At 48.2% G+C, this 19,667-nt stretch overlaps 1 protein-coding gene across 6 annotated transcripts in view; it reads right to left on the minus strand.

Moving 5' to 3' along the window:
* The window catches only part of SLC4A11 (solute carrier family 4 member 11), a 257,806-nt gene that overhangs the window by 100,551 nt on the left and 137,588 nt on the right, over window positions 1–19,667 (minus strand). For all 6 annotated transcript variants that reach the window (XM_081020750.1, XM_081020749.1, XM_081020746.1 and 3 more), the window contains 2 exons: window positions 17,796–17,846; window positions 5,620–5,772 (listed from right to left, as the gene is read on the minus strand). In XM_081020750.1, coding sequence (XP_080876876.1) covers window positions 5,620–5,772; window positions 17,796–17,846 — 204 coding nt within the window. The remainder of the gene's footprint in view (window positions 1–5,619; window positions 5,773–17,795; window positions 17,847–19,667) is intronic.

Below are 19,667 nucleotides of genomic sequence, written 5' to 3' on the forward strand. Positions count from 1 at the left end.
TAAGGGAAATTCTCTTATTCCGAATAGGATTCTTCTCAAGAAAAGGGAAAAGTTGACAGCTATGGCATGATTTGGTGCTTGTGCGCATGCGCGAAGCGCGATTTAGCGCTACTGCGCATGCGCGAGCAGTGAAACCTGGAAATAACCCTTTCTGGCACTTCCGGGTCGCCGCGGGACGCAACCTGAAAAAACGTAACATGAAGCAAACGTAACATGAGGCATGACTGTATACCAAAACCGCTTCTCAGGTATGAGAATGAAGCACTGAGAAAAGACTAGGCATGCCTCCTGAGCACAGATTAAAACTTAACATTTAAAGATTAGCAGAGCAAGGTGTTTCGTTTCGTTTTGACAAATGGTGTCAATCACGCCAAAAAAGGATGTCTGTCTCTGGCAATGTTTCAGCACTCCTTGTGAAAACGTTTAATTATTGCAATTGCTCTCGCTTGCATCATCTTGCAGATCAAATCTGATTGGCTATGTAGTATTTTGACATGTTCCCTGATTGGCTGGGACATCCATGGACCAATACAGCCAAGGGAGAAATCAGCCGCCGCCAAAATGGACAACCCTTAACAGGCCTTAGCCTTCCTACCTCAACCAAAATTGCCGGTTTTTGCAGGAAACTGGGACACATTTGCGTGCAGCTGTGGAGTTGAATTAATCATTAATTTCAGAATGTGGCAGCAGCAGTCTAATGGGCAATAACAATAATATTTGAACAGCCTGTGTGCTTAGATTAAATTCGAATGCACTGCATTTTTAAATTGCTCTTCTACAGTGCATAATGATTTGGAAGAGATACTTTAGAAACTAAGCGTGTCGCGCAATTTCTAGGAAGCACTAACGCCCAGAGAAATTTATATTCTAACAGCCTTCTGAAGATTGAGGTTGCATGAGTCATACCTAGGAGCCCATGCATAGAGAGCGGACGGCTTCAAATTTTATTTAACACTTTGTTGTTCGAAGCGATTCTCTGAGACGTGCAGTGGCCTCTGTGCAATCTGTTCCCAAGAAACTGCTATCAAAGCAATACAGTACCAAACGTTCAAGTAGGAATTTCTCCCTTCCATCAAATAGTGATGGATGTGAGCACTTAGCCAATGAACCCCAAACCAAGTCTTTGCTCCAGTGAGCGAGAGAGTCTGTTCCACTCTCAAACAGCTCTTACCACCAGAAAGTTCATCCAGATGTTTAGTGAAAATCTCCTTTCTTGTAACTTGAAGCCTTGGGTTCGAGTTCTACCCTCCAGAGCGGGAGAAAACAAGCTTGTTCCCTCTCTCAAGTGACAACACTTGAGATGCCTATCACGTCTCCTCTCTGTCTCCTCTTTTCCTGGTTAAACATACCCAATTCCCTCAACCGTTCCTCATCAGGCTTGGTTTCCAGACCCTTGATCATCTGGTTGGCCTCCTCTGTACATGTCCCAGCTTGTCCACATCCTTCTTCAATTGTGGTACCCGGAACTGGACACAATAGTGGTGTGGTCTGACCAAAGCACAATAGAGCAGTACTTCCTTTGACCCTGTCGATGCAGCCAGTAAAATATTTGTGGGAGCCAAGCCTCCCCAAAGTTGATGGCCATTGCCATTCAAATGGTGTATGATCAATGATGCGGGGGGGGGGCCTTATCTGCACCCCGCAATATGTTATTCAAGTTGCCCCCCCCCCCCCGTTTTAGAGAACGGATTGTTTCTGGACGTGCATAAAGAGGTGCGCTACCTTCTCCAAAATGCGCCAACCTCTCTCATGCGCTGTTATTATTTACTTGGGAAAACTTGTAAACTGCTTAATCAAAAAGAAATACAGTCATACCTTGTTTCTCAAACGGCTTAGTGGACGAATAAATCGGCTCCCAAACGCCGAAAACCCGGAAGTAAGTGTTCCGGTTTTCGAACGTTTTTCGGAAGCTGAACGTCCGACGCGGCTTCTGTTTAACTGCAGGAACCTCCTGCAGCCAATCGGAAGCCGTCCCTTGGTTTTCGAACGGTTTTGGGAGTCGAACGGATTAAGTTTGACAAGCAAGGTTCCTCTATACATCTCTAGGCAGGGTATATAAAGCGATCATCCATGATGCACAGATAGAAATCAGCAGATTTTTTTAAAAAAAACAACTAGTGTATATATAACTAAACGATGTCTCTGGGTAGCCTTACCCGCATAGAGTGACGTTTTTAGAAGAAGTCGTAAAAGAGCATAGCAAAGGTGCCTGCCCATTGTTAACAGGCAGGCAGTTCCAGGCAGAACTCGGGTCCTGCTCAGAGGTTTCCCATCGCTGCATCTGGCTGGCCGCTGGATTGGATGAGCCTTTGGCCTGATCCGGCAGCCGGACCTTAGCTGTCAACTTTCCCCTTTTTTAAAGGGAAATTCCCTTATTCTGAATAGGATTCCTCGCAAGAAAAGGGAAAAGTTGGCAGCTATGAGCCGGACTTCTCTCTGCACTGCAAGACAGACGCCTCACAGCTGTGGGCCAAGCGTTATACGGCGCATGTTTGCGTTCAGCAGGCGACGGGAGTCACGTAACTTGCAGCTTTCGAAAGCAGCAGGGGAAACGGCCTTAGACCAGCCGGGGAAAGCTAAGAGCAAGGGGCCAGCATCCTCTATTCATTCCGGCGAGGGTTTTTTCCTCTGCAGTCAAACAATGCTAATTCACAAGGGCAGGATTTTTCGAATAGCAGAGAGGCAAATAATGGCACAATCGATTGCGTAAACAGAATAGCAAGACACGGACGCAGCGGGGGCACAATGAGCAGGCCGGCATTCTGGCATTCCTCCATGCACACCCCCACGGGAAGGTGCTAAATTTAGCTGTCCCTCATTTCGCCTCGCCTCGCCCTGAGTCCACCTCCCCACCCAACCCTCCGGGGGCCGCCGGGCTTATTGCATTGTCAGCGCCGGCGTATCTCAAGGTGCAGAGAGAAGAAAGCGCCTCGTGGTGCAAGGAGAAGGGTGGAAAGATATACCTCGCAGTTCGTGGGAGAGAAACGTAGCAGGAGCTAATGCAGATGAGTCAAAGAGGTGGTTTCTCCCTAGGCGGAGAAGGGCAGCCTAGCCAGAGAGAGTGAGAGAGATGCGCTACACAGGGCCACAGAAACATAAGAAATTGCTTTGTGCCAAATCAGAGCACCGGTCCATTTAACTCAGTGTGGTCTACATTGTCTGGCAGCAGTTTTCCAGCTGAGCTACTGTCATGGACTGGCTGGATGCAGAGGAGTGGGAGGGAGGCAACCGCTGGGAATTGCCAGGGGAAGAAAGCTCAGAGTCAGGGGATTAGTGGTGGGTCAACAACGCGTGGTCGGAGGGAGAAGAGGGAGCAGACTGGGAGGAAGAGGCAGCAGGGTTTCGTGAGCTGGGAGAGTCTGTGGCAGAGAGCAGTCCACAATCAGAGGCAAAAGCAAAGGTTGGAGAGTAGGGGAGGGGCCAAGAGGCAGAGATGAGGCTGAAGAATCCAGGGAGTCTCTCCCTCCTGCTGCAACCAGCTCCCCTCCCCAGTGGTCTCCCAGAACCAGAAGAGGTATGAAGCGGGAGGAGCAAATTCAGGCATGGCGGCATAGTCTCAGATTGCTTGGGAAGGACCTGGGAAGGGAGGAGACTTAGGGAACTGCGGGGTCTTCAGTCTCCACAACAGGGGCAAGATCTATCAATTCGAGTTGCTGAGCTCACTAGGCCTGACCTCCTGCGTCAACCTTGTTTCTGTGAGTAAACAGTTAACTTCGCTGATGCCGTGTGATTTCTTGCTGACCTGCTCCTGACAGCTACAGCCTTTTCTTTCAATTTTAAGAACGAAGGAAGTGCTTTATACTGAACCAGGCCATTGGGCCATCGAGCTGACTGGCAGCAGGGGTTCAGATGGGCTTTACAGGGGGTTACCAGTGTGATGCCCAAGGGCACATCTGCAGAGGCCTTCCCTGGTGCCCACAGTGTCCCCTTCCCCCGCCTTTCCTCTTGCTGAAATTAAGCATGGAGGCAGCATTCTGTTGCAGGCAACTGAAGAGATTTGTGGTGTGTGCTTGGTTGCAGTGTGTGTGTGTGTGTGTGTGTGTGTGTGTGCAATTCTCACAACAGTTTCCCCCGTCTGGAAATGTATCCATAGGCCCAAAATGTTTGACAACCCCTGGCACGGAACGAGATTTCCCAGAAGCTCAGGCACCTGCTGTTGTGCTAACACAGTCAGCAAACATCGCAGATGGAAGCGAAGACAAGCGGGACATTATGGGGGAAATTATGTATTGTAAAAATGATGCAGACGACTCTTTGTGCCTCTGTTGTGCCCGTGCTTTGTTCTCCTCCTGATGCGATCAACTGTACCATTATACACCTCGTTGCATATAGAAACATGACACAAACGCGCATGCAAACAGAGTTTCAAATAAAAAAAAGTCCAATTCTTCTGCAAATAGAAAGCAGCCTGTGTCTTCAAAATTGACTTCCGTAGCCTTAGGTGTGTGTTTTTTGTGGGGGGAGAGCGTTCTGTTAAGTCTTAACACTTTAGGGGCTAATTCAGTGTTTCCCAGCTTTTTACAAATCTCTCTCTGGGAAGATGGAAGTATTTTCCAAGCGTGCCAGGAAAAGGATATTTTTTAAAGGGCAGCCTCTTTACCCATCTCTCCCTCTGCTTAGGCCAGCCCACCCAGTCTTGGCTCAACTTGTATTAGTCGCACGGTCACACCTACAGAAGTGAGGCCAATTCCTGTTTGAGTTCAATAAACACACCCCAAAGAGTCTTCCCATTTTGAACACTCATGCGCCGTCACACAACCAAGTCCTCTAACACGTGCCAAGACGACTGCCTTGTGCAAAATGAGAAACAGCCCCATTCTCCTTCGCACAACACTGTAAACTATGGTTAAGCTTAACTATGGTTTAAAGGTGAACGCACAGCCTGGTGTTGCACGGGGAGAAGATCACAGCCACTACTTGGAGCTGAGATGTATTTTGGTTTAGTGTTAACAGACAAACATAGGTTTGCTGGGGGAGAGACAAACCATGAGCCTGGGCTTGGATGCAAGGTTCAATCAAACCATGGTTTAGTTGCCAGTAGCGTGGCGGCAGCAGGACCAGAGAAGAAGCGAAGGAGGGATGATTTTCTCCCCATCACCAAAACAATGGTATCCACCTTTAAGCCATCGTTAAGCTTAAAAGGTAAAGGGACCCCTGACCATTAGGTCCAGTCGTGGACGACTCTGGGGTTGTGGTGCTCATCTCGCTTTATTGGCCGAGGGAGCCGGCGTACAGCTTCCGGCTCATGTGGCCAGCATGACTAAGCCGCTTCTGGCAAACCAGAGCAGCGCACGGAAATGCCGTTTACCTTCCTGCCAGAGTGGTACCGATTTATCTATTTGCACTTGATGTGCTTTCGAACTGCTAGGTTGGCAGGAGGAGGGACTGAGCAACAGGAGCTCACCCCGTCGCGGGATTCGAACCGCCGATCTTCTGATCGGCAAGTCCTAGTCTCTGTGGTTTAACCCACAGCGCCACCCGAGTCCCATCGTTCAGCTTAGCTGCGATCTAAAAAGTGATGTGCAAACCAGGCCATGGAAAACAATATTACAAGACGGGAATTTATGAGAGAGAGACAAACCAAGATGGTCTCAGGTACGAAGCAGGCAGCATCCTTACCTGTAACGTTCTGTTGTACATCCAAGTTGACATTCACAAAGAACCTGATGCTGTCCCCGGAGACGATTGAGGAATTGACGGTGTCAAAAAGTTCTTCACCCCCGACTTCTTCTTTGTTCTCACAGCCATCGTCCGTATCGCACTTAAGGTAGCCTGCAACAAGAGAGAGACTGTTTTATTGCTCACTCTTCGCCACACATCTCAGGGAATCAAAGCAAAGTCTTATCAAGGTGTTTTTTTGCAAAGGCAGAACAAAGCAGACATTTTTGCTCTTGGCGGGATCCTGTTCTTCCCACCAGGCACGTTTCAAACGTATTCTCTGAGCGGGTCAAAGGAATTTCAGACTTAGGAGGGAGAAATAAGAAAAAGGTAGGTTGAGAGGAGTTCCCTACCAGGACAGACTTTGCTCGTGTGCTCAAGACATCGATTCCATAAATCATATTTTGTTGCATTGTGCGAAGTATGAGCAGGCCAGGGCTGAACTGATACTACCCTTGCTGGTGCCTTTCCCGGGAAAATCAGAGGCTCACTATGTCAGGTTCCTACTGGAAGACCGGACAAAAGCTAGAACGTTGGCAGTGGCAAAGTTTTTATCGGTGGTTGCAAGAACGAACGAGCCCTATATTCTAAACAAGGTGCTTGATTAACCTGGAGGTAGGCTGTATGAACTCTGTATTGATTTGTAATGTTTTGTTGGGTCTCTGGACCGTAATAAAGATTGTTGTTGTTGTTGTTGAAAAAGGTACCAGAGCTGGGAGGAGAGGTGCGTTCAGGGCTCGAGTGAGAATTCTGTCCTAGCTCGTTCACATCTGCCTTTATTTTGCAATAAATTGGCTTCGTGCAACTTAAAGGCTGACCAAAGCTTGCCTTTTATAATTGCTCCTTGAAGTCAAGAGGGTTAAAAACTTAAAAGAAAAGAAGAGAGAAAGAAGAAGAGAGAAAGAAAGCAGAGAGCCTCCACATTTTAATGAAATCTTGTTCCAGGATTTTGGGGGAAAGTCCAAGAGGAAGGTGCAATAAAATGCACACTATAAAGGGAGTTGGAGGATTGGAAGGTGCCTTATACAGAATCAGGCCACGGGGCCTTCTAGCTCAGAACCGCCCACACTGGCTGGCAGCAGCTCTCTGCAGTTTCAGGTCTTTCCCCCAGCCATTCCTGGAAATGGCAGGGACTGAACCAGGAACCTTCTGCATGCAGAACAGATGCCCTACCATTTTACTATAGCCCTTGCCCTTGCACAAGAGATCAACGGAATACAGGACAGTTATAGCAAGCTCAGTTGGTTAAAGCATGCTGCTGACAGTGTCAAGGTTGCAGGTTCGATCCCTGTAAGAGACAGCTGCCTATTCCTGCATGGCAAGGGGGTGGACTTGATGATTCTCAGGGTCCCTGCCAACTCTATGATTCTAGGTCAGGCTATTTGGGTGTCCAGCCCAACCTTGAGAACACTCTGCCAATGCCTCTCCAAGTCTTCTGGCGTCTTCCACATCACCTGCTACCTTCATCCTTCTGAGATGAACTGAACCTGGAGCTTCCTGCACACAAATCATTTATTTACAGTAGAACCTTGGTTCTTGAACTTAATCCGTTCCGGAAGTCTGTTCGACTCCCGAAACCGTTCGAAAACCAAGACACGGTTTCTGATTGGCTGCAGGAGCTTCCTGCACTCAAGCGGAAACCGCGGCGGACGTTCGGCTTCCGAAAAACGTCTGCAAACCGGAACACTTATGTTATGTACTGAGTTAAATAGGATTCAAAATGCAGCAGTCTGATTGGTCCTAGAACAATTGGATTCAGAATGCAGCAGTCTGATTGGTCCTAGAACAATTGGATTCAGAATGCAGCAGTCTGATTGGTCCTAGAATAATAGGACCCAGAATGCAGCAGTCTGATTGGTCCACAGGAGCCACCCAATCCAGCTCCAGGTGGAAGTGAATCCGGAACCTGATTGGCCTACAGGTGAATCCCGGAATTAGCCAATCACGTGGGGCCCATTGTGTAAATAATGTATATAAAGCAGACATTCTGGGGGAACTTCCATTCCTCCTCACCACTATAAGCAGAATAAAGAGCATGAAATCCACTCTCGACTCCGAGTATATTTCAACTTACTTCCGGGTTTTTGGCGTTCGGGAGCCAATTTAACTGTTAACTAAGCCTTTTGAGAAGCAAGGTACCGCTGTATTTCCATATGCACATCGCTTTTCTTCCATCTTGGAACCCGGGGCAGCAGCTTACGGTTCCCTTGCAGCCTCCCACTGCTCAGACTCAGACCTGGCTTCCTCCCCGAAGTATAGCTACTACATTTAAGCAGGAGCCCTCGAGGAAATCTGGTTTCTGTGCGTTCCGACGGGAACCGATCCATGCCACACAAAGACAGCAAGCATCCTTTTAAGGCTGCCATCTTCAGGCTGGATTCTGAACACGTCCTTGGACAACTAGGCTGCTCCGCGCCGGTCGCCAGAAAGGTTTCGTTTCAACATTTCCCACTCGCTCCTATTACATCATGCAACGCATGTTCAGCATACAGAGTTTGCTGCTGCAAAGAGGAGACAGAGACAGCCTCCAGCTGAGATGGCTTTGAAAGGCAGGTGAGGAAACAAACTTCACTCGTATATGTTCATCTCACTGGTGATTGGAGGAGATGGTTATTGGTCTAATGCAAAACAGGCAGCTCTTCGTAAGAGCATGCACTGTGCCACAGCGTCCCAAACCACCCGGAATGAGAACTACCAGGAATTTTTGAGATACGGACACACAGGGTTTTGATTGCAGAAACAATACTGGGGGGGTGAAGCATCACACCTAGATCGCCAGCCGGATTAAATTAATTAGAAGTGCTTTGCTCGCTTTCTTTAACCTCTTGCAAGCACAAATTATTGGCTTGATGTAGACATGCCGCAGTGAACTGGCTCTAAAGGATTAAGCAGCCCAAGTAGTCTTGCAACATGCAATTGGTTTAATAATAGGAGGTTCGCGGGCTTTTTCATAAACAATCGCTCCTGGGGAAAGCGAGCTAATGTTTCAAGCGTCACCTAGTTTTTGAACAATGTGGGGATCTGTTTGTTCTTTGGTTATGACAGGGCAAAACGTGGGTGGAGCACAAGAACTACCACCGTGTAGCTGAGGAAAGATGGGGTGCAAAAGGCAATAACAAAAAAATGTGATTTATTTAGAGAAATATTTCTATACCGCCGTAGCATGAAATAAATAATAATAATAATAATAATAATAATAATAGTATTTTATTTATATCCCGCCCTCCCCAGCTGAAGCCGGGCTCAGAGCGGCTAACAACAATAAAAGTAACACAGTTTGCATAAAATCACAGTCAATTAATTGAAATGCATTCTAAAATCAATTCATTCTAAAATCAATTCAGAATCAAATTAATGGCAACCATTGGGCTAGAGTTCTGTGAGGATTACCAAAGGCCTGGTGGAACAGCTCTGTCTTGCAGGCCCTGCGGAAAGATGTCAAGTCCCGCAGGGCCCTAATCTCTTGTGACAGAGCGTTCCACCAGATTGGGGCCACAGCCAAAAAAGCCCTGGCTCTGGTTGAGGCCAGCCTAACCTCCCTGTGGCCTGGGATCTCCAAGATGTTTTTATTTGAAGACCGTAAGGTCCTCTGTGGGACATACCAGGAGAGGCGATGCCCAGCGTCAAAAGGTAACGCCTTTTTTCAAAGCTAGGGAAGGCAACCTTTTTGCTATTAAGAGCTGTATTCCTGGACAGCCCAGTTCAGTGTTTTCAACCAGTGTGTCGTGGCACCCTGGGGTGCCTTGAATGATGGTCAGTCGTGCCACGGGCAGCACTGGCCTCTGTCCCTCTTTCCATCCCTGCCTCCTCTGATGAACCTCTTGCATCTCTGCCTCCTCAAGCCTTGCACAGCTGTTTGTTGCAGCAGCCCTGGCCACAAGCTCTCCAGGTGAATGGCGTCTCTGGTGCTGGCCAGGGGGTGCTTCCCAGTCCCCTGTGGGGCAGTGTGAAGAGGCATCTCTCTTTGGGGCAAAGGGGGCAGCTTGGAGAGCAGGGGCAGTAGCAATGGCTGCCCAGAGGACTCCCAAGGAGAGGGGAGAGGAGGGAACGCCCCACAAGGGAGGGTTTCAAAAAACATGATAGACTGCCAGCTCCACAGGCAAAGGGGTGACCTAACTGGGCTCCTGAGCCCCACAGGGGAGCCACAGAAAGAATGCAGTTGGTCAAGGGAGCCGTGGACCCAAAAAGGTTGAAAACGTCTGGCTCAGTTTGGTTAGAGAGTGGTGCTGATAACGCCAAGGTTGCAGGTTCGGTCCCCCTATGGGGCAGCAGCATTTTCCTGCCTTGCAGTGGGTTGGACTAGATGATCCTCAGGGTCTCTTCCAACTCAACCATTCAATAATAATAATAATAATTTATTATTTATACCCCGCCCACCTGGCTGGGTTTCCCCAGCCACTCTGGGCGGCTCCCAACAGAATATTAAAATACAATAACCTATTAAACATTAAAAGCTTCCCTAAACAGGGCTGCCTGTTGATTCCATAAGTAGGCAAACTAAGGCCCGGGGGCCGGATGCGGCCCAATCGCCTTCTAAATCCGGCCCGCGGACAGTCCGGGAATCAGCGTGTTTTTACATGAGTAGAATGTGTCCTTTTATTTAAAATGCATCTCTGGGTTATTTGTGGGGCCTGCCTGGTGTTTTTATATGAGTAGAATGTGTGCTTTTATTTAAAATGCATCTCTGGGTTATTTTGGGGGCATAGGAATCCGTTCATTTCCCCCCCCCAAAATATAGTCTGGCCCACCACATGGTCTGAGGGATGGTGGACCGGCCTACAGCTGAAAAAGGTTGCCGCCCCCTACCATAAGTAATCCATTAGGGGGCTGCATGTGGATTGTGGGTGGGGTACCAGAGAAGGAAATGGATGGGGCCACCTCTTTTCTCTTCCAGCCACCCCATTGCCTTTCTCTCTGTGTGTAGCAGGCAGGTATCACATCATTCTTGCCAGAGATCTGAACTGAATTGTTTGCAGAGAGCTTTTGAAATTAGGGGTTGTTTTTTGGGGGGGGGGGGCTTGCAAAGCATTAGGCAAAAGACATGAGGTTGCCCACATGTTTTAAAGAGATTGGGGGAACAGACAGAAAACCAGTCAATCACTTCTTTGAATCTGTATCTCGTAAGGAATTCCAATCTAATAACAGTTGATCTTAAGACAGAGGGGTTATTTTTCAATTAACCGACAAGCAGCGCAGGGTATGTGTCATAAATGGTTTTTGCAGACACTCACGCTTTTGTTTATTTTTAAAAAATCACACCCTGCTTTTCACATGTGTCTCAAAGCAGATGACAAAGAAAAACAAACAAATAAGAAATCATAAATAAATTTTGCTTTGAGCTTAAAAGGCAAGAGAGCAGATCTGCATCGGTGCTGTGAGTGCATTCAACAAGATTTGTGGAATTATTGGCAAGAGATATCAGAAAGTCAATTGTAGGCGGACGTCTGAGCCAGATTTCACCTATTATTAAACACTGCCACTTGATAACCAAAATTGCTTCTGAGCTGTTCGTAAAACAAAAAAAACAATAATTGCACAACATTATGTGCAAATTTCCTTTCGTGCAACGACCACCATCTGTTAAAACTGCTAAGTGGCACATAGTGTTACTTTCTCCCTTTTTTGTAAGCACCACCTTTGACTTCAAGGGTGCTCAGTGTCTCGGATCTCTGCTGTATCCATTTCTATTAGGTTTCAGCATCAATCACATTGTCCTTGCTTCGGCTGCAAAAAAGAATTCTGCGCTTATCAACACTGGCAACCACCCAAAGGCCGGTGAATGATATTTCCTACCTTTCTGCAAGAATCTACAAAACGCAGAAGAATGCATCGAAATCTCTTGGAATTTGGGGAGGTTCTTTCGTTTTAGAATTCTGCAAAACACCTTGGGAGATGGGTGTGCATTGCAAGGGATCATCACCTTGTCGTGGGGAGTGGGTTTGACGTTCCTATGACCCTTGTGAGCGAAGCCGTCGGGAATCTCGTACTCCCAGCAGGGTCACCCAAGGCGGAAAGGTCAAAGGGAAGGAGGTGGACAAAGAATGATCCAAGCAGTTCTCAATGGAAGAACAGGCGGATGATAACAAGCGGTATGTTACAACGGCTGTGAAGGCTGCAGCAGATAAGAATCTACCGGTCGTGGTGATGCTCATGCCATCGGAATACACTGGTACCTCTGGTTAAGAACTTAATTTGTTCTGAAACTGTTCTTAACCTGAAGCACCACTTTAGCTAATGGGGCCTCCCGCTGCCGCACGATTTCTGTTCTCATTCTGAAGCAAAGTTCTTAACCCGAGGTACTATTTCTGGGTTAGTGGAGTCTGTAATCTGAAGCGTCTGTAACCTAAAGCGTCTGTAACCCGAGGTACCACGGTAGAGCCTTACTGCGAAGACGGTGCATTGGTCAGTGTGCACTGATCTACACACACAATACAAATTCACGCACAGGCGTCTTGCAAAAACCCATCCCTAACCCAAAGTCCCACGGCGATCGGCAATTGGTGCAAACCCTTGCCACGATCAACTCCCAGCCGGGAACCAATGTCCCCACTGCGGAAGGATGTGTGGATCCAGAACTGGCCTCCACAGTCGCTTATGAACCGTGTTTATGGAAGACAATCTTACTCGACAAAGTGATTGCCGAAGGAAGAAGAAGAAGAAGAAGAAGAAGAGGAGTTTGGATTTGATATCCCGCCTTTCACTCCCTTTTAAGGAGTCTCAAAGCAGCTAACATTCTCCTTTCCCTTCCTCCCCCACAACAAACACTCTGTGAGGTGAGTGGGGCTGAGAGACTTCAGAGAAGTGTGACTGGCCCAAGGTCACCCAGCAGCTGCATGTGGAGGAGCGGGGAAGCGAAGCCGGTTCACCAGATTACGAGTCTACCGCTCTTAACCACTACACCACGCTGGTGTAGAAGAAGAAGCAGCAAGGGGGAGCAGGAAGAGACACGCCTAACCCGAATCGCGGCAACTGCATTCCCACTGAACTCTACTCCGCTGCTGCACCAACCCTGCAGGTTTCTAGATAAGTACGGATCCAGAGCGCTGTTGGGGTAAGAGAGAAAGGGTTGAAGCACCCTCCTTCTGCTCCAACATACAAACAAATCACATGTGTGCAATAAAATGGGGGGAGGGAAGACAGAAGAGTCGGAGTAGCAGGCTTGCTAAGATGTAAAAGACTGAATCAGGTAAGTGTTGGAGATGCAAAGAGATGGAGGGAACGTTCTCTCAGATGTGGTGGACCTATTAAAGGGTAAAAGAGTATTGGGAAATGATTCATAATGAATTGAAAAAAGTGTTTAAAAGTAGTGTTCCAAAAAAACCCCCAGAGTCCTTTCTTTTGGGGATAATTCAGATGGAAATTTCCAGGTGTCAAAAAAGGTTATTTATGTATGCCACTACTGCAGCTTGTGTTTCGTTAGCCCCGAAATGGCGAACATGCGAGGTCCCAGCTAAAGAAGAATGGCAACTTAAGCTGATGGAATACGCACAGCTTGCGGACTAAGCATAAGAGAACAAGAAGAACATATGTTTAGAGAAGATTGGAAAATGTTTATTGAATATATGGGGGGGGGGACTGTATACACTTGAAAACGCTGGCAGCATTAAGATAAATTCAAAAGTGTAAATAAGTCTTGATGGATGTAACAATAGAATACTGAATGGTTCAGTTTATGTAAAATATGCAGGGATTTATGATATGCAAAATGAAGCATGGAAGGAGAAGGGAAGTCCTTGATATTTTAAGGATTTTTTTAAAAAAGAAAAATAAATAATAAACATCCAGAAGAAGAAGAAGAAGAAGAAGAAGAAGAAGAAGAAGAAGAAGAAGAAGTGGTGCACAGTGTATATGGTTATATGGCTGCCTCTTGAGTTGGCAAAGACCGTAGCTCAGTGGCAGAGCACTAGCCGCACAAGCAGAAGGTCCCGGGTTCAAGTCCTGACATCCCCCAGGAAGGCTGCCAACCAGTGTAAATCACAAGTGAGGAGGGTGCTGGTGCATTGAGATGCAGCTTCCGGATTCCCCATGGGCATCTGGTTGGTCCCTGTGAGAATGGAGTGCAGGAGCAGAATCCTAGAGTTGGAAGGTACCCAGTGGTCATCTAGTCCAACCCGCTTTGGCCCCATCCAACGGGCAGGATTTCCTTAGGTTCTGAAAAAGACGCTTGAAATGCCTGAACTGGTTCTTCCTTTTTTTTAATCCTGAAAATAATTGTTTGTGTGTCAACACAGCTTGAAGAACTGCACAAACCTTTAAGTCGCACAGATCGCTCAAGATTTGTCTCAAAGTGAGCCCTGCGGCACTATTCCCGACAGCGCTGGAGCACTGCATTTAATCTATAATCTAGCTCTCATACGAAAGAGAGAATTTGCACGCAAAATCAGAAGGCTTCATCCTCGGCCTTTTCCAGCCAGCTCCGGCTCCCCCAACCCCCCCCCCCCCCATTCACCCTTTTCCTTTTCTAAACTTGTCAGTTTGGCGGCGGGTGGGGAGGGGGGGCAGATGCTTTAAATACAAATCAGACAGAATTGGCAAGACTTTTCGCAAAGTATTCCCAGTATCAACATTCCTTTACCCTCCCCCCCCTTTCCCACCCCCAATATAAACAAGCCGGAGAGTCTCAAGACTTTTCCTGCAGGTCCTAACAGAGACCCCAGAATACACTATAAACTGTAGCCTTCTCCATCTGGTTTCCTTAAGTCTTTGGCTGCAAGTGGGAAGGAATGTAAACCATTCCGCGGGTTTTGAGATACCTCGACGGCATGAAGTCTTAACTACAGGTGAGATGGCAAATGGCAGGAGGCGGAACAGGCAAAACGGAAAAACTGTGGGCACATGTTGCTTTCGGCTCTTTTCGGCTTCCTCGGATCCTTGTCCTTTTCACCATCCTACAGCAATGCTGGGACGCGGGTGGCGCTGTGGGTTAAACCACAGAGCCTAGGACTTGCCGATCAGAAGGTCGGCGGTTCAAATCCCCGCGACGGGGTGAGCTCCCGTTGCTCGGCCCCTGCTCCTGCCAACCTAGCAGTTCGAAAGCACGTCAAAGCGCAAGTACTGTATTTTTCGCTGTATAAGACACACTTTTCCCCTCCTAAAAAGTAAGGGGAAATGTGCGTGCGTCTTATGGAGCGAATGCAGGCTGCACAGCTATCCCAGAAGCCAGAACAGCAAGAGGGATCGCTATGCCGCGCTCCCTCTTGCTGTTCTAGCTCCTGGCTTAGCCCCTCTATCCCTTCCCCCACCTCCCGGAAAACCCCCAAGAGCCGCACTCCCTTTAAAGAGCCATCAGTGATGGGCTGCCCTTCTCCCTCCTCGGGGAAAAGCCTGCAAGTGCCGCACACACGCTCCACGTGAAAGGGACGCATACCGGCTCTGCTCAGCGCTCCCTTTAAAGAATATTTTTTTTCTTGTATTCCCCCTCTAAAAACTAGGTGTGCCTTATCGTCAGGTGTGTCTTATGGAGCGAAAAATACGGTAGATAAATAGGTACCGCCCCGGCGGGAAGGTAAATGGCATTTCTGTGCGCTGCTCTGGTTCGCCAGAAGCGGCTTAGTCATGCTGGCCACGTGACCCAGAAGCTGTACGCCGGCTCCCTCGGCCAATAAAGCGAGATGAGCGCCGCAACCCCAGAGTCAGCCATGACTGGACCTAATGGTCAGAGGTCCCTTTACCTTTACCCCTCTGCATATACCCACAAAATCTGCTCTGGAGGGTCCCTCAACCCTCCAGAGATGATTTTGAGGGTGCAAGGAGGGCTGAAGGGAACAGGAGAGGAGAGAAGTTCCACTGCATGTACAGAAGTCTGCTTTGTGAGTTCCCATTGAGTTCTATTTCTTTACTTTGTCCTATTTGTACCAGATACTTTTTTTAATGCCTGACAATATCCCCAGAGCTGGGACGCGGGTGGCGCTGTGGTCTAAACTACAGAGCCTAGGACTTGCCGATCAGAAGGTTGGCAGTTCGAATCCCCGCGATGGGTTGGGCTCCCGTTGCTCGGTCCCTGCTCCTGCCCACTTAGCAGTTCGAAAGCACGTCAAAGTGCAAGTAGATAAATAAGTACCACTCCGGCGGGAAGGTAAACGGCGTTTCCGTGCGCTGCTCTGGTTCACCAGAAGCACCTTAGTCATGCTGGCCACATGACCCGGAAGCTGTAAGCCGGCTCCCTCGGCCAGTAAAGCGAGATGAGTGCCGTAACCCCAGAGTCGTCTGCGACTGGATCTAATGGTCAGGGGTCCCTTTACCCTTTACCTTACAGCAATGCTTGCAATGCAATAGTCCTGCTCCACATCCCCTCTGGTTAAAGAACCATGCATGCAGCCAGCAGTATGGATCTGCCATTCCAAGACCCCTTGACAATTCACTGTGTGTTTCTGTCTGTGTGTTCATTTGGTAAAACAAGGCAGACAGCAAGGAAATATCCCAGGACCATCTTGAATGGATTTGCTTCAGTAAAGCATTTGGGTTAATTCCACAGTCAGGCAAAGAATTTGGAGAGTTATAAACAAGGCAGACATACCAAACGCAATGACAAAAGTAATGGGGGGGGGGAATGCAATTCAAAAAGGCTGGGGGGGGGGAGAGGCAGAGGAACCAGAGACAACAACCGGAGCTGTCTGGGGACCTCAGTGCCCTGGAGCAAGACTGCAGCTCTGCATTGCCAGCAAAACCAATTAGTCGATCCCTGGAGTTCGCCAAGACGGAGAGGCACTAAGCAAGGCAACTCCACTGCTACCCATGTTACCAGGGAGGGTTGCAAATCGCTCAGGACCATTAAGCCATGTTACTTGCATAGGAGGGCGATGATGAAGGGGTCTCGGAAACCAAGCCGTACGAAGGACAGTTGAGAGCTGGGAAAGAGGAATTGCAGAATTGTAGAGTCAGAAAGGACCGCAAGGGTTATCTATCGTGCAGTGTGGGCTCGAACTCCCGGCCCCGAGATTAAGAGCCTCGTGGTCTACCAACTGAGCTATCCACAGGAGATGGAGATAACAGCTATTTTCATATTGGAAGGGCTGTCACATCAAAGATGGAGCAACCATGTTTTCTCCTGCTCCGCAGGGGAAGACCCAAACCAATGGAGTCAAATGACAAGAAAATAGATTCCAAGTAACTTTCTTGAGCTGCTTGGCAGTGGAATGGACGACCTCAGGAGGTGGTGGACTCCTTGGAGGTTTCTAAGCAGAGGTTGGGTGGCCCGGAAACTACAACTAATCCAGAATGCAGCAGCTGGACTGGTGACTGGGAGCGTCCGCCGAGACCACATAACACTGGTCCCAAAAGACCTACATTGGCTCTCAGTACATTTCCGAGCACAATTCAAAGTCTTGGTGCTGACCTTTAAAGCCCTAAACGGCCTCAGCCCAGTATACCTGAAGGAGCATCTCTACCCCCATCATTCTGCCCGGACTCTGAGGTCCAGCGCTGAGGGCCTTCTGGCAGTTCCCTTGCTGCAAGCCAAGTTACAGGGAACCAGACAGAGGGCCTTCTCGGTAGTGGCACCCACCCTGTGGAACGCCCTCCCACCAGATGGGCGTAGTATAAATAATAAATTATTATTATTATTATTATTATTATTATTATTATTATTATTATCATCCCTCCAGGCGAGGGCCACATTCCCCAGAAAGGGAAATCTACTTGCTTCCTGGACCCAAAAGCTCGTAACGCAGAGGACCCTCCATCATGCCAGTTTCTATTTATTGGCCCCAATCCATCTCATCGCCACCTCCAGGCAACGGGCAAACACCTGACCTGCCTTCTCCCGATTCAGATGGCACGGAGAGATGGAGTTGTGCGTCACACCCTGACAAAGTCCCCCGGTGCTTTCATATAACTGGTGAATAGCAATGGAGAACAAGATTAACTCCCCGTAGGACGCCGCAAGAAATGATAAGATTTCTGATTGCTAAGTTCTGGATGAAGGGAGCGAGCCTCCGCCCTCCAGGAAACATTTGGGAACTGCTGCTTTGAAGGGAGAACAAACAGCAAAGAGATCAAATGCAAAGAAGTCAGCCAGCGGGAGATAAAACAAACAAACATGTGGGCTCTGTAACAAGGTGTTGCAGCGCAGAGTGTTGCCATTTGGGCTACATTAGCAGAAGATGAGTTTGCTACTCGTAAGGTAGGATTCTACTTGCCTGTTTCTTCGAAGAAGTAGCCGTTCCTGGACATCGCTGCCGGTGGGCTTTCTAAGAGGAGAAATAAGAGAAAAACAAATTAAGAGGGCAGCTCAGACAATTGAGGGGTTTCTTTTTAAATGAATGGACATTTATTCTTCGGCATGCTTCACTTTTCTTCTGGAATGTCTCCGTTACATGGATTTATCATATGAAAACGTAGGTAGATTTGCAAGCGCTGGTTTCCATTAGCCTTTATTTATTAATTAGTATTCATTATTATTCGTATTTACTTTATCTCACCCAGGGCAACACAAAAACGACTTACAACCAACCAAACAGACAGGCAAAACCTCCCACAGAGATTCATTAAACCCAAGAGGGGAAAGAAATGGATTAAAAACATCTCACCCACTTCTAAAAGGCCACAGATGGTCAAAAGCCTGGTTATAGAATAAAGAATAGAATATAGAAGTTTATAGAATAAAGTTTTTGCCTGGTGTCGAATTACATGCCTTCCTTTGACTACACGCTTCGTGAAAAAGTAGACTAAAGTCGACGTGTTTTTACCGAAATGGCAACTCTTAAACGTCCCATGTGCGAGTTGAAGCAATCCTATCTGGATCCGTCCTGAATTTTCGTCTTCATTTCCAGGCAAACAGGCTGCTAGGAATCTCACCGTGATGGGGTGATGGATGAGCACAATGAGATTCGGAAAGAGAGCAGGCACCGGGAAGGGCACAAAGCTTCAGGGCCACTCACACAAGAGGCTAATGCAACGTGAAACGGCACACAAGGTTTGCCAGGAGGCAGCAAAGAGGCTACTCTCTTTCACCGTTACATAATCCCAGGGTCACCTGGAGGCCCATCTCTGCCTTTGTTTACAGGCACATCCCTCACTTTCCTCCAGGTGCTCGTATATCAAAAAAATGAGCCCTTGCCTCTTAAGGCAAGGATGGCGAATCTCCAGAAGTTGAGGGACTCTGGGATGGTGCGAGTTGTAGTCTAGCAAACCAGGCAGAGCCTTCTTGGTAGTGGCGCCCGCCCTGTGCAAAGCCCTCCTGCCAGATGAAAAGGAGACAGAAGTTCTACATACAAGTTTTTTTAAAGGTAAAGGACCCCTGGACGGTTAAGTCCAGTCAAAGGTGACTACGGGGTTGCGGCGCTCATCTCGCTTTCAGGCCGAGGGAGCCGGTGTTTGTCCACAGAAAATTTTCCGGGTCATGTGGCCGGCATGACTAAACCGCTTCTGGCGCAACAGGGCACCGCGACAGAAACCAGAGCGCACGGAAATGCCGTTTACCTTCCTGCTGCAGTGGTACCTATTTATCCACTTGCACTGGTGTGCTTTCAAACTGCTAAGTTGGCAGGAGCTGGGACCGAACAACGGGAGCTCACCCTGTCACGGAGATTCGAACCACCGACCTTCTGATCGGCAAGCCCAAGAGGCTCAGTGGTTTAGACAACAGCGCCACCCGTGTCCCATGTTTTAGAAGACAGCCATGATTATGTTTTTGTAGCTGATGGAAGCCACCCAGAGTGACTGGGGCAACCCATTCAGATGGCAGGCGACAAATAATACTATTATATTATTACCTGGACTAGTGATGTATGGAAGTGAGAGCTGGACCATAAAGAAGGCTGATCATCAAAGAATTGATGCTTTTGAATTATGGTGCTGGAGGAGACTCTGGAGAGTCCCACGGACTGCAAGAAGATCAAACCTCTCCATTCTGAAGGAAATCAGCCCTGAGTGCTCACTGGAAGGACAGATCCTGAAGCTGAGGCTCCAATACTTTGGCCACCTCATGAGAAGAGAAGACTCCCTGGAAAAGACCCTGATGTTGGGAAAGATGGAGGGCACAAGGAGAAGGGGACGACAGAGGACGAGAT

Source organism: Podarcis pityusensis (genome assembly GCF_964106645.2).
Source record: "Podarcis pityusensis genome assembly, chromosome: 9".
Taxonomy (NCBI): Eukaryota; Metazoa; Chordata; class Lepidosauria; order Squamata; family Lacertidae; genus Podarcis; species Podarcis pityusensis.